This window comes from Corapipo altera, unplaced genomic scaffold, assembly GCF_003945725.1.
Source record: "Corapipo altera isolate COAL_440 unplaced genomic scaffold, ASM394572v1 150, whole genome shotgun sequence".
Taxonomy (NCBI): Eukaryota; Metazoa; Chordata; class Aves; order Passeriformes; family Pipridae; genus Corapipo; species Corapipo altera.
In genome coordinates, this window is record NW_020884941.1 from 1,517,508 (window position 1) to 1,530,874 (window position 13,367).

The 13,367-nt window shown below is 60.4% G+C and overlaps 2 protein-coding genes across 2 annotated transcripts; both read right to left on the reverse strand.

Annotated features, from left to right (window-relative positions):
* Window positions 1–977: 977 nt before the first annotated feature.
* Window positions 978–5,678, reverse strand: SDSL (serine dehydratase like). Its single transcript, XM_027661483.1, has 8 exons — window positions 5,497–5,678; window positions 5,010–5,196; window positions 4,867–4,906; window positions 4,644–4,783; window positions 3,219–3,307; window positions 2,885–3,112; window positions 2,664–2,788; window positions 978–2,518 (listed from the first exon to the last, which is right to left on the reverse strand). Exons 2-8 carry the CDS (start codon window positions 5,175–5,177, stop codon window positions 2,325–2,327), a joined length of 984 nt encoding a protein of 327 aa, XP_027517284.1. The 5' UTR covers window positions 5,178–5,196; window positions 5,497–5,678; the 3' UTR covers window positions 978–2,324.
* Window positions 5,679–8,067: 2,389 nt separating this feature from the next.
* Window positions 8,068–12,290, reverse strand: PLBD2 (phospholipase B domain containing 2). Its single transcript, XM_027661482.1, has 12 exons — window positions 12,055–12,290; window positions 11,761–11,854; window positions 11,497–11,655; window positions 10,964–11,064; window positions 10,310–10,524; window positions 10,138–10,232; window positions 9,907–10,067; window positions 9,700–9,795; window positions 9,302–9,373; window positions 9,034–9,186; window positions 8,738–8,900; window positions 8,068–8,605 (listed from the first exon to the last, which is right to left on the reverse strand). The coding sequence occupies exons 1-12, from the start codon at window positions 12,267–12,269 to the stop codon at window positions 8,438–8,440; spliced, it is 1,692 nt and encodes a 563-aa protein (XP_027517283.1). The 5' UTR covers window positions 12,270–12,290; the 3' UTR covers window positions 8,068–8,437.
* Window positions 12,291–13,367: the final 1,077 nt, after the last annotated feature.

Consider the following 13,367-nt stretch of genomic DNA (forward strand, 5'->3'; position numbering starts at 1 on the left):
TAAAGTATTGCTGTTATTAAAATATCGGTCCTACTATTCAAATATTATTAAAATATTGTTATAAAATGTTAATAAAATAATGATATCAAACCACTTCCTATAAAATAATATTATTAAAATATTACTGTCAAATTATTATCATATTATTATTATCATCACTATTATTATTACTATTATGATTATTTTCAAGGCATAGACCTGAGGGCTGTTTTCAGGCTGCTGGGGCACCCCATCTCTGGGGCTCAGCACAGGACAGGCTGCAGGAGGGATCTTGGATCCTGCTCCAAGCTGCCACATCCCAGGGGGCTGGGGCCTTGTTGCAGGAGGATGGGGCTCACCAGGAGCAGCCATCAAGGGCAGGGATGATCCCCTGGCTCAGAGGAGCTTTACTGGTTGGGACTCACAGCTCAGAGCTGGGTGCAGGAGCCAACCCTGGGGTTGGGGTCCCCAGTGCAGCCAGGTTTGAGGTACAGCATCACAACTAAGTCAGGGATCCCCATGGCAGACAGGTCCCCATTGGAGCCATCCCCCCAGCAGTCCCAGGAAGGCACCAGCACTCGGGATTCCTACCTGTCTCCAGCTGCAGGATGACCACAGGTGACTCCCCACCAGATGGGGCCATGCCACTCCCACAGGGGTGTCCTCCAGACAACCTGCACCTCCAAATCCCTGCCAGGGACATCCAAAGCCCAATCCCCCCAGCTGGCACCCAAAGCCCAAGTGCTCCCTCACCAAGGCAAGGAGAGGGAAAAGTTCCCTGCTGGGGTGCTCAGGGGAGTCACCCCAAACCCCACAGTCACACCCACGTCACCACCAGCAATGATCCTTCAATGGGACCACACTGAGGAAACACCACCGTGAGCTCCCAACTGCCCTGACCCACCCGGAGCAGCACCAGTCCTGGGAATAATTTCCTTTTTTAAAAGCTCTTGGTCAAACATCAATGCTTTTATTTTTTTCCGCTGACCTTTTTGCCTTTTTTGTTGCTGTTGTTGGTTTTGTTGGGTTTTTTTTCAAAGGGGAAGGTCTGCAGAAGGTGGAAAATAATCAGGTTTTGGACCTGGGATAAAAAATAGCTGGAGTAGGCTGGGCTGACTCCTTATAATTAATAGTGTGCCTCGTAATAGGATTCTACAGCCTTCGGTGCTCCCTGGGAACACCTTTTTACATAAGATATTGCTCACGATGGAGCAGCAGAGTTTTGATTTATGGGGGTTTGGCCTCCCAGAAGCACCTGGGGGAGGTGGCCTGGCTGGTGGGTGGTAGGGGGGGGGCAAGGGGCCAAAGGCAAGGAGGATGTTTCTGGCACCCTGGCAGCCAGGTCAGGGGAAAGGGCTTTGTGGGGGGATGTCAGTGATCTGGGGGACAGAGCTGGTCCTGGGGCTGGGCCCCCTCTGCTCCAAAAGGGAGGAGGAAGAGGGTGAGAAGGGGTTTGGAGCACTCTGCCCAACATCACTGGGTGATGCTCAGGGCACAGGCTCAGTGGGGGAACCAGCTGAAGCTGGGGAAGCCCACAGGGAGCAAGATCCCACATTGCCCAGGGAGGGGAGGAAGGAAGGGGGAGAAATATCGGGAGGACACAAAAATCCCAGGAGGTGCCATAGCAAAGAGTTAAAAGCAAATACAGGAGTACAGAGTGGGAATGGGGGAGAGCAGGAAAGCGTGAGGGAAAGGGATTGGAAAAAGAGTAGAAATAAACAGAATCTTAGGGGGTCCAGGATGGAGTACATACACCCCCACATGTGTTGGAGCGCCTTGGAACCTGCGGGTGTTAAACCTGGCCAGGGATCTCCGCCCATAAATCACCGCAACAAGCGCGGCCGCGCACCTTGTTCTTGTCTGACCGCAGCCAGCACGGCAGGAACGGCAGAGGAGTGTAATAATTAATAATCATTAGAATAATAATGCATAAAGACAGTAGCAAAGCAATTAGTCAGAGAGGGAGCGCTTGCTAATCGAGGTGGGGAGTTCCAGCCCAAACAGCCCGGGGAGGAGCAGGGGAGGGACAGGAGGGGGATGGAGGGTTGGGGAGTGTAGGGGAGGATAGCTGGCATGTCCCAGCGGAAGAGTGGGATGTGTGGACGCCAGTCCTGCTCTCAGCAGAGGAAGGACCCTGGCTCCAAGCCTGCCTGCAATGTGAGCCCCAGGTTCGTCTGCCCCGCGTGCCTCAGTTTCCCCATCCCTGCATGGGCGCTGTGTGCTGGAGAAGGCTGTGGGAGGAGCGGAGCCCTGCGTCCACCAGGCTTTATTTTGGTTATTTCGGAGGGAAAGCAAGCAGAGGGTGCCAGCCAGGCTCTGTCGCGTCCCCTGCCTCGGGGTGGGTGTCACTCCATGCCCAGCTGGCTCTTTAGGGCTCGCAGATGTGCCGTGTTGATGTTGCCGCCCCCGCAGACCACGACCAGCACGGAGCCCAGCGGGGTCCGCAGCTTCCCCTCTCGCTGCAGCCGCTGCAGCCGCCCCGTGTAGAGTGTGGCCAGGGCGGCCCCGCACGCCGGCTGCACCAGCATCCTCTCGTCATCTGTGGGGACAAGACCACGGGGACATCCCGACACCTGCAGGGACTGCCTGCAGACACACGGTGCCCTCAGCACCCTGGCTCCAGCAGCTCCCAAGATCTGGTGATGTCCCCATCACCCCTGTGATGCCCAGCTGGCCCCACTCACCCAGGAACTGTTCCACAGCCCTCACAGCCTCTGTGTCCTCCACCACCTGGGAGATGATCTGGCACTCCTGGGCACACTCCAGCACCCGTGCTGCCACTGTCTTGGCTCCCAGGCACTTGGCCACACTGGGACATGAGGGGACAAGGTGGTCAGGGTGGTCTCAGGACCCCTCAGTGAGCTGGGCTGAGCCCTGCCCGCTCGTTGCACACGTGGCTGCTCACCTGGTGATCTCAGGCAGGGTGACCAGCCGGCCAGCTTTCAGTGCCTCGTGGAAGCTGTGGGCTCCGTGGGTCTCAGCAGCAATGATGGGGACGTCCTGCCAGCCCACCTGGTGCAGGCCCTCCACGACACCAGCCAGCAGCCCCCCACCACCCACCGACAGCACGATGGCGTCTGGTTTGGTCTCCAGAGAGTCCTTCAGCTCCCAGACCAGGCTGGTGTGACCCTGCCTGCAGGGCAAGGGGGGCAGGAGAATACAGCCTGGGGTCACCCTGAGCCAGCCCATATCCCAGGGACGGGAATCAGGGGTGGGAGCTGGGCTCTGGCAGCACTCACCACACCAAGGGGTCATCAAAGGGGTGGATGTTGACCCAGCCCTCCGTCTTCAACAGCTCCTGGGCTCTCTTGTTTGCATCATCAAACGCCTGGGGCGGAGGGCAGCGGGGGCTCAGAAGGGCTCCATACAGCCCTGTAGTGGTTTTCTGTGGCTGGGTTTTGGTAGCAGGGGTGGGAGGGGGGCTACAGGTGTGGCTTCTGTTGGAAGCTGCTAGAAGCTTCCCCTGTCTGGTGGAGCCAATGCCAGCCAGCTCCAGGATGGGCTTCCAGCCACTGGCCAAGGCCAAGCCAATTAGGAGTGGCAGTAACGCCTCTGGGATAATAACATATTCAAGAACAGAAAGTTATTGTGTGGATGAAGATTCCAGCCAGGGAAGAGCAGAGTGAACAACAATGTAAACACTAAGGTCAGTGCAGAAGGAGGGGCAGGAGATTCTCCAGGCCCCGGAGCTGAGGCCCTGCAAACCTCAGTGGGGCACCTGTGCCCCTGCAGCCCATGGAGGAGCCTTGGGATGCAGAAACCCCCCTGCAGCCCATGGAGGAGCCCCTGCTGGAGCAGGTGGATGCAGGAAGGAGGCTGTGACCCCGTGGGAGGCCCAGGATGGAGTGGAGTCCTGCTGGAGACCTGCAGCCCGTGGAGAGGGAAGCCCAGGCCAGAGAAGGTTTTTCCCAGGTAGGACTTGTGGCCCCTGTGGGGGACCCACGCTGGTACAGCTCATTAGTGAAGGACTGCACCCCATGGAGGAGTGACCCACAGGACAGCAGTTTGGGAAGAGCTGCTGCCTGAGGGGTGGACTCACACCACAGAGGTCCATCAAGGACTGTCTCCCGTGGGAGGGACCCCATGGGAGCAGGGGAAGGACTCCAACTCCTCTCCCTGACAGTAGCAGAAATAAAAACTGACTGTAACCCCCATTCCCTGTCTCTCTGCACTGCTGGTGGGGAGGAGGTAGAACTTGGAAGGAAGGAGGGGTGGGGGGAAGGTGTTTTTAAGATTATTTTACTGCTCACTCTTTTGCTCTGATCCTGTTAGTAGTAAACGTAATTAATATCCCTACTTTGAGCCTGTTTTGCCTGTGATGGTGATCAGTGAGTGACCTTTCCCAGCCCTTATCTCAAGTCCTGAACCCTTCATTGTTTTATTTTTCTCTCCTCTGTCCAGTTACAGAGAGGAGTGAGAGAGCAGCTTTAGTGGCTACCTGGTGTCCAGACAGGATCAACCCACTACAAGCCCTCACACCACAGGGATGTGTCCCTTGTCACCATGGATAGGGGTCCCAAGGGTGACCCTGCTGCCGTGCCAGGGTGCAGGTGATGCAGGAGAGAGACATTTTGGGATGGGATGTCAAGCACATCCCCAGCATCACTGAGCAGGCTGAGGTCAGGCTCAGCCCCCTCTGGTCCCCCCCAGGCCCCAGTTTTTACCTTGCCATAGACCTCCACGGTCGCCCCCAGCTCCTCCAGCTTGCGCTTGGGGATGGGGCCACTGGTGCTGGGGATCACCACGGTGATGGGCAGCCCCAGCTTCTTGGCTGCATATGCTGCTGCCAGACCAGCGTTCCCCCCTGTGGGAAGCAGTGGCTCAGGCAGGGCTTGGCCCCTCAAACGTCCCCAGATTCCTCAGGGAATGAGCTGGGGATGGAGTTACCTGAGGAGCAGACGAATTGGCGGCAGCCCTTCTTGGCAGCCTGAAAGGTGGGAGAAAAAGAGGGAAGGGATTGGTTGTGTCTGCCTGCCGTGTCCCTCATGGGGGCAGGAACAGTTCCTTGCCCACACCATGCCCACACTCACCTCCTGGCAGAGGTGCCCGATGCCCCGGATCTTGAAGGAGCCCGTGGGCTGGATGTTCTCCAGCTTCATGAAGACCTTGGTGCCCGCTGCCTTGGAGAGGGGCAGGCTCTCCAGGATGGGCGAGACGACATGGAAGGGCTTCTGACCCCCACCAGGCTGGGCTGCCATGGCCCTGGTGATGGATGCTCTGCCAGGGAGAGGTGGTGGAGTCACCAGATCCTCCCCATCGGTCCCCCCCACAGCCTCGATGCCCACCCCGGGCTCGGTGTGAGGCACAGGAGCCCCTCAGGAGGGAAAGGGCTGTCCTCAGTGTTTCCTGCCAGCTCCAGGATGTAGGAGCACCTATGGGGTCTCCCTGTCAGAGCCCCGGGACAGGCTGTGCCATCCCCTCCTCCATCCTTCTGGACCTCATTTCCCGGTGTCCGCAGGTGCCCCCTGCACGCCCTGTCCCATAACCCAGCCAGGGTCACCGCAGGGTGGGGGTTACCTGGTGTCCCCTGGGGCCTCGCTGCCTGTCCCCAGCTGCTCACCCGCCGCCGAGTCTGGGGGACAGAAGAGGGAAAGGTGACGTCGGAGGGGCCGTGCTGTCCCTGTGCTCAGCCGCGCAGCAGCGCAAGGGGCGGCGGTCAGACATTGCCCCGGCCCTTCTGTTTGCTCAGCACTGTGGGAGTTTTACAGCCGCGACGCTGGACCGATGCCGAAGGCGCCTGGCCATGGCTGGGCACGCTGCCGGGTGTCCTGGCCAGGACAGGCACATGTGGTCCTGCCAGCCAGATCCCTTCGAATGCTCGGGAGATGGGATGTGGGCACCCAGGAGATGGGGAAGGGGAGAAACAGCTCCCAAATGATTTTGGGGGTCCTTAAGTGTTTGCACTGGTTGTTCTCAGGTCCAACCAGGAACATGTCCCAGGAGATTTTAGGACTTTGCCCATTTGACCCAGGGCAGCCTGCACACCCCAAACCCCCACATAAGATACCACTTATTGCCTCCAAATGAGCCATCACACCCCTATGCCCATCCTGCCAAGCCCCACACCCCACAGCAGCCCCAGAATCTTGTCTAAGCTGCACATCCCAGGGCGGCTCAGTCCCTCCACCTGTATGAGCCCCCCAAGATGAGACCACCAGCCTCAGATGGCCATGCCAGGCACCCAGAAGAGGGTCAGGAGAGGTCTGGGTCAGGGGGACCACCCTACAAAGGTGCCCCCTGATCACCCCTTGGAGAGGGCCAAGCTGGAGCAGTCTGAAAGCAGAGGTTGCACGGGAATCCCAACAGGGAGACACCACACAGCAGCTGGCACAGGCGCAACACAGCCGAATGGGATGCACTGGGAACATCCCCACCCTCTTCAGTTCTGACCCACTGCCAGGCAGACAGCAATAAAACAGACACAGAATATCTGATTTTGGTTCCCTTGTTACCCAGTGAGTAGCTAAAAGTTGATACAGTTAATGCACTGGGTATCTGAATGCACGGGCTTGCTTATCAAACCCGTATCAGGCTGGAACCAGAGGTCTTAGTGCTGTGGCTGGAGATGAACATCTCCATATCAAACAGAACCAGGACTCTCAGTTAAGTGACTGAAGGTGAAAAACTCCATACAATGAAATAATTAATAAGCTAATAATCTCTGGGAAATAATTGACATAGTCCAGCCTTTACGTAAGAAACAGGTTGACTATCTCTATAGCGTAAATAAACCACTAATTCAAAGTCGTGGTGTGTGTGACAGAAAGAGATGTCCCTCGCACACCTGGCAACAAAAATAAAGTGCAAATAAAGCTTTCTAATACTACAAAGAGTGTTTTAGTCCCGATTTTCAGTGACACACTGACCCAAATTGTGCTACAAATGCCCCTGGGAGCACTCTTGCTAACAGGCAGTGAGAGCTGCAGGGCAGCCCTGCTCCTGATGGGATGGGAGAGGGCTGGGCCCTTGGTGGCAGGAGCTGGGGAAGGGGTGCAAGGAGCCCCCAGGAGCTCACAGGGAAGAGGCTGGGGACCCCCTTGGTGAGACCACCATGTGTCAGCTCAGCCCTGGGGTGCTTCAGGGTCCCTTTCCACACTACACCTACCTCCTCCTCCCCCCTTACCGTCTTTTGAGTCCATCCCTGCCTCAAGGAAGGCAGGGCCAGGCTGTCGCCCCATCACTTTCCTTGGCCAGAGTCCCTGGGTGACACCACTGTGGCAGCTGCAGTGATATTTAACAACTTTTTGGTTTTCCACTTCAAAAAAAACAAAACAAAACAAAACAAAAAAGGAGAGGAAGCAGCAACCCAGCCACCGTTACAATTCCAGCATGCCCTGTGCTCGGCACCAATGTGCTTGTCCCTCCTTGCTGCTCCTGTACTTGGTGATGGAGATCTCCTATCTGCCAAAACTGAGGCACAAGGATCCCCCGAGCAGCTCCCCCTGCCACAGGAGCCCACACTCCACAGGGACATCAGGGGACACAGGTTCTGCCACCCCCACCTTATCTGCAACCCCTCCCCACACAGTGGGCTATGGACACCCTGCCCTGTCCAGTGCACCCATCCCAGATTTTGGGATGCCAAACAGCACCCCAATAGCCCAGACCTGCTGCATCCCACCCCCCTGCAGACCCCACGGAGCCCCAGGGGCCCCCAGTCTGGCTGGGAAGCTGGCACCTTCAAAGCCCTGTCGAGCCAGCACATTAATCCCCCACTAATGACCTCGTTATTCCTAACGAGGCAGATCAAGGGAGCTGCTGCCCAAGAGGATTTTGCACCGGGGCTTTTAGGGATGGGGGCACACAGGTGCCTGAGAGGGGAAGAAAAAAGGGATGAGGATGGTCTCCCACTCCTGCAGGGAGGGCAGTGGCGCCTCGCCATTTCAGCAGCTCTGCCCCACACCGGTCCCCAGCCTGACGCAGCAGCAGAGAACCCTCCACAGCCTGCACCCCAAAAGAGCCCGGCCTGGCTGGGCACACACCCTCCCACCCGCAGAGAAACAGGATCACCCTGTTAATGCGGGGGGGGGGGAGGGCAAGACCACTGTGTGAGCCCAACCCTCCGAGCAGCCACCCGAGAGTCCGGCAGAGAGCAAAGCACCGCCACCGCCACAGAGCGCTTTATTTGTCACAGCCACACCAGCTCACTGCCCTCCTCTCTGCCCCGGGGGCAAGCCCCAGGATCCCAGGACCTGCTTTTTTCTGGGAAGAGCCCCCCAGGTCAGGTGTCAGCACCCAGGGACAGGTCCCAGGCCTGGAAAGCCCTGTGGCAGGGAGGGAGAATGGAGGGCACAGCCCCCTGCGCAGCACAACCGGGACCTGTGAGGCAGAAAGAGCCAGGGGAGGGTGGTGTATCACAGAGCTGTGGTCACCCCACACCCAGGTGCCCCCTAAAGGGATCCCTCCTCAGGACAGACACCCACTGATGGACGGACAGGATCAGCCCAGGGGTGCCTGTTCAGTCCCAGTGGACCTTGACTGGGGGGAACGTCCAGAGGTCTGGGTGGCCCATGTGGAGCAGGGAGCTGCAGGGGGAGGTGCTCCAGCGGAAGGGGGGCACATCATCCCACGTGGGGCCACTGGCAGCCACCAGCCCAAAGGAGGGGACCATGCCCGAGGAGGTGACCTGGAGCCGGGGAGACAAAACAAGGTGTGAATCAGCACAGGGGAATGGGCAGCACAGCCTGGGGGAGCTGTCGAGGGGGGTGCTCCCCCCAGGAGGAGACTCCTCCCTAACAGGGCTGCCTGAATGCCCCACCTTCATGTCGGTGCCACCATGGCAGCGCTGGCGCAGGGCAGGGAAGGGGTAGGTGCCATTGGGGGGGTTGAGGTCGGAGCGGGCAGAAATGGCGTTCTCGGCGTTCTGGGGGGGGTCGCAGCCCCTGCACCACGACAGAGGGTCCTGCAGGTAGTTGTTGGACCTGCCAGGAGAGGGGCCAGGAGAGAGTCACGGGGAAGACGTAAATTTACAATGATGAAACAATATCACACCCAAGGGTGGCAAACCCCTGGGGGGTGTGGAACAGCCGGGTTTGGGGGGTCCCCAGTACAGACCTCATGAGGCGGATCATGGAGTCCAGGTCATGGACCAGCGTCTGGTTCCGGCGGAAGATCTGGGCCCGCGGGTTCTTGTCGTAGGTGAACCAGTCTCCATACTTCCTCACCAGCTCCAGGTTCCCACTGGCATTGAAGATCTCCTCAAAGTACCTGGGGTAGGGGGGACTCAGAGTCAGCACTCAACAGAGGGGTGGGGGACAAGGCCCAGCACTGCTGCCCCCCTTTATGGGGCAGCTGTGGGTGGGATGGGGTGGATGGCACTCACGGTACGTTGTAGCTGGCCCAGTATCCCTGCTGGTACAGCAGCTCCGTCAGATCAGCCTCCACCACCAGCCCCCTGTGCTGGGAGGAAGAGTATCGGTCAGAGCAGAGGGGAAAGATCCAGTGGGGATTAGGGGAGATGCCTTAGGATGGGCTGGGACACATTCTAGAGGTCCTTACCGTGTTCCCACCCCAGCCAGGGGTGCTAGGCACCCATCACCTCTACACAGGCATCCCCAGAGCCTGCAGCCATATCTCCATTTCCCACTGCCCACCCAATGGGCTGGGGCAGACACGACCCTCAGGGCTTTCCCAAACCCACAGGGATGGGAGAGGAGATGCTTCCACTGTGGCTCAGCTCAGCGCAGGAGCTGCTGCTCAGGGAGGAAGGGGGTCACTCACGGGATCTGCTCCAGCACGGTCAGCACGCCCGGCGATGGGCTCGCTCTGCCTGGCGTGAAGGCGTTGTAGTCCACCACCATCCACTGGTTGTTGTAACTGGCATAGAGAACAGGAATTGCATGCCTCTGGCAGCCAGCCTCCTCCCTCTCCACCCAGTCCCACCTCGCCCTGAGGATAAATTCCCGTGCCCCATCCCACACCACTCACGTGCCGCTGTTGAACCGCCGGAAGACAGTGGCCCACTCGGGCCCGCTGCGGGCCAGCCGGTTGGCCACGATGTTCCTCAGCCACTCCAGGACGCTGCCCCGTGGGTCCAGGTACTTCCACCGCGCCGGGTTGTTGTTCCCGATGGTGGTTTCCAGCGCTACCTGCAGGGAGGGCTGTGAGGGGCAGGGCAGCGGGGCCGGGGAGGGGTCCCCGAGCGCCACAGCCACTCACCAACCCACTGCTGAGGATGTAGAAATCATCCGCAGAGAAGATGGTGCCGGGGTAGGAGGAAAACACCTGGATGCTCCCGGGGATCTGAGACTTGCCTGGAGGGGGGATGCAGAGGCAGGGGAGCATCAGAAGGGGGGTGTGAGGTGCAGCCCCCCCAGCCCAGCCCACGCACCGCCGGCTGAGGCGCGGAAGGGCAGCGTGTACTTCTTGATGAGGCGCAGCATGGACTGGTAGGAGTTCCAGGTGTCGTGGGCCACCAGGAGATCCTGATTGCCCGGCAGCAGCTTCACCAGGGCAGAGCAGGAGCCTGAGCCCAGCACACGCTGCAGGGAGGAACGGTTCAGGGCAGACTCCAGGTCCTCCAGGTCACCCCCCAACTGCAGCAGCCTGAGGGGAAGCAAGATATATGAGGTACCAGGTGGGGGACACCCCAGTACATTAGCTGAGCTGGCTCAGAGCTCTCTGTCTGTCTGTCCATCCAAGCTGGAGCCATTTATTCATCCCACACTAATGCAGGTGCTTGTGCTGGGAGCACCTTGGCAGCCAGATTAGGGAGGGAAGGGTGAGCACAGCAGTGGGGAAACTGAGGCAGGAGCTGTGGGAGGACCCACTGCCCAGACCATGGTGTGGGGAGGAGGAGAAACTGCCTTGGCTCCATCCTGCCCCAGCAGCAGAGGACAAGCACCCGCAGAACATGGATGAGTTGAACTGGTAGCAGAACTGGCTGTCCCTGGACATGCAAGAATTGTCCCCAGCCATAGGATGCCCCAGCCACACCTTGAGACAACCACCTCCCACTCTCCACCACCTCCAAGAAGGAGCTTACAGGAAGCCAAAGGGTGCCAGGGTGAACCTGCCCCGGGGGAAGTCCAGGCGCCTGTTGTAGCTGTCCTCCAGCCCCTTCAGCTGCAGCAGGGCCAGGCGCACCTGGGGACAGGGGACAGAGCTGGCACCCGGCTTCCCCGAGGAAGAGGGGTGAGAGATTTTGGGGGATGGGCTCCCCCATTCCCCCAGGGGATGCAGCAGATCCAGTGGGTCCCAGTGCTACTGCAGAGGCAGGAAGAAGCACAGGGGGAAGTGTCACTGTCAGCAAGGTCATGACTCAGCACTCATGCCTAAGGGTGGCCAAGTCACCCCCTGGGCACCCCAAAGGCAGCATGTGAAGCTCTAGCACTGAGAAAGTCACGAGTCGCTTCCTCTCGCCCCAGGGAGGAGGATCCACGTGGCCACATCCCTGTCATCCTGCCTGGAGCCCAGCCAGGACATCTCACTGCCCTATCTCCTCCTCCGAATTGAAGCCCCAGCTATCCCAGGAGGATGCAGTGGGGTTCTCCTGGGGTGGGGGTACCCCATCCTCACCTGGTGCCAGTACTCAGGGTCCTGCCCCTTCCCCATCTGCTCCTCCATCCAGCCCAGGTTGGCCTCCAGGTAGTCCCGGAGCTTCTGGCAGTACTCGCTCTCGTACTTGAAGGGGCCGCAGTAGCCCACCATGGTGTTCATCCAGTGCATGTACATGAGCTGGGGGGCACAGCGTGGCGTCACCGGCGGGGGACAGCCGGGGAAAGAGGGAAGGGAAGGGGACATGTCCTCCAGGGCCCCATTTTTGGAGGGGTCACCCCTTACCTGCTCGGTGACAGCGGCCTCGGCGAGCCCGGCAGCGTAGGCCTGCAGGCTGTCATTGTACGAGGCGTTGGTGGTCACCTCGAGGAAGGCCCAGCTGGGGGGGACATGGTCACGGAGGGCGGTCAAGGGTGGGTGATGGGTGGGACGAGGTTCCCCCGGGGCAGCTCCGCCACCCATCCCCGCTCGGCTCCATGCCACTCCCATCCCGTCCCGTCCCACCCGGGTCAGCCCCACCACCCATCCCCGCTCGGCTCCATGCCCGTCCCCACCCGGGTCAGCCCGTGCCGTCCCTACCCGACGTGGGGGATGCGGTCATCGAGGCTGGCCCAGGCCACGGCGGCGGGGAGGCGGCCGGGTAGGACGCGCAGCCGCCCGGAGCCGGGCTCCAGCAGCACGGAGACATTGCGGGGCGCCGGGGCGGGGGCTGCCCCGGCCGGTCCGGCGGAGAGGAGCGGGGAGAGAAGCGGGGAGAGCAGAACCGCCGCCAGCAGCGCCCGCGGGGCCGCCATGGCGGGAACACCGCGGGGCGGGGCCAACGGGGCGGGGCCAGGGTGAGGCCACGCCCCCGTTGTGTGAATGGGGCGGGGTGACGTTGGGGCGGGGCTTAAACTTGGTCACGTCCCCTTCGGCGGTCCCGCCATGACATGATAGGGCGGGTTCTGTTGGGGGCGGGGCGATCAGGTGACCACGCCCTCCTCGAGCCTCCGTGGATGAACGTCGAGGAGGGGCGGATTTTGGGGCGTGTCCTGTGGCGTGACCTTGGTCTCACCAGCCGGCCCTGTGGGCCTGGGGACCCTCGCAGCCCCCCAACAACCCACGTCCCTCCTATCGTACTCCCCCACGACCCCACGCTCATATTCACGCCCCCATTTCAACGCCCACGGGAGATGTGTGCAGGTAGCCCCCCAGCCCCAGCCATGTCCCACCATTAAGGACCACGCATGGCCCCGTGGGGTCCAGCCCCAGCCGGTGCAGCCCGCCAAGAGCGGCTCGTGAAACCTGGGGCTGGTGCGGGGGGACGAGGCCCCACGGGGGTTCGGGGCAGGGGGACACACGAGGTGCTGGTCCCCCTGTGGGCCCCAGCCCCGCCGCTGCCCCTCCTTGTGCAATCGCGGGCGGTGCCTGTTTACTGCCTCCCGCTCCTCCTCCTCCTCCTTTTCCGGCGGGCAAAGTCTCTCTGCGGCGCAGGTGTCCCGGGGTCCGGGGGTAGAGGGCTGGGTCTCGCGTGGTAAAGTCACGGTGGGCTGCACAAAGTCCCCCCGGAGAGTCCCCCAGTGGAGGTGGAAATGATGCCACACGCCCGGGGCTGTTCTGGGCAGGGCGGCACCTCAAAGGCACCGCTCGCGTGGGCACATGATGACCCAGCACGTCCCACCAGCTCCCAGTTGCTGCGGTTAATTTCCCAGTAGTGCCCACATGTCCCCGTTCCTGTGCTCAGCGCTGTGTGAGACCACCCCGGGCACCCGGACCGGGCCACTCGTGGGTGCAGAAGCCAAGAGGGGAGCACAGGGACACGCGACAAGCACCCAAATTTGGCCTAAAAACAGAAAAACCGACTGAGAAAGCATCCCTGTGCCAGCGGGGTCTGGGGGCCATGTCCCGGGCCA

Excerpts from the sequence above, each read along its gene's own strand:
- PLBD2 (XM_027661482.1), bottom strand. The coding sequence starts at position 12,269 with ATGGCGGCCCCGCGGGCGCTGCTGGCGGCGGTTCTGCTCTCCCCGCTT. Across the intron at positions 10,068-10,137 it reads ACATCCTCAGCAGTGGGTTG|GTAGCGCTGGAAACCACCAT; the intron begins GTGAGTGGCTGT and ends CCCTCCCTGCAG. Across the intron at positions 9,796-9,906 it reads CGGCGGTTCAACAGCGGCAC|TTACAACAACCAGTGGATGG; the intron begins GTGAGTGGTGTG and ends TCTCTATGCCAG.
- SDSL (XM_027661483.1), bottom strand. The coding sequence starts at position 5,177 with ATGGCAGCCCAGCCTGGTGGGGGTCAGAAGCCCTTCCATGTCGTCTCG. Across the intron at positions 3,308-4,643 it reads CCGTGGAGGTCTATGGCAAG|GCGTTTGATGATGCAAACAA; the intron begins GTAAAAACTGGG and ends CCTCCGCCCCAG. Across the intron at positions 2,519-2,663 it reads GGCTGTGGAACAGTTCCTGG|ATGACGAGAGGATGCTGGTG; the intron begins GTGAGTGGGGCC and ends TTGTCCCCACAG.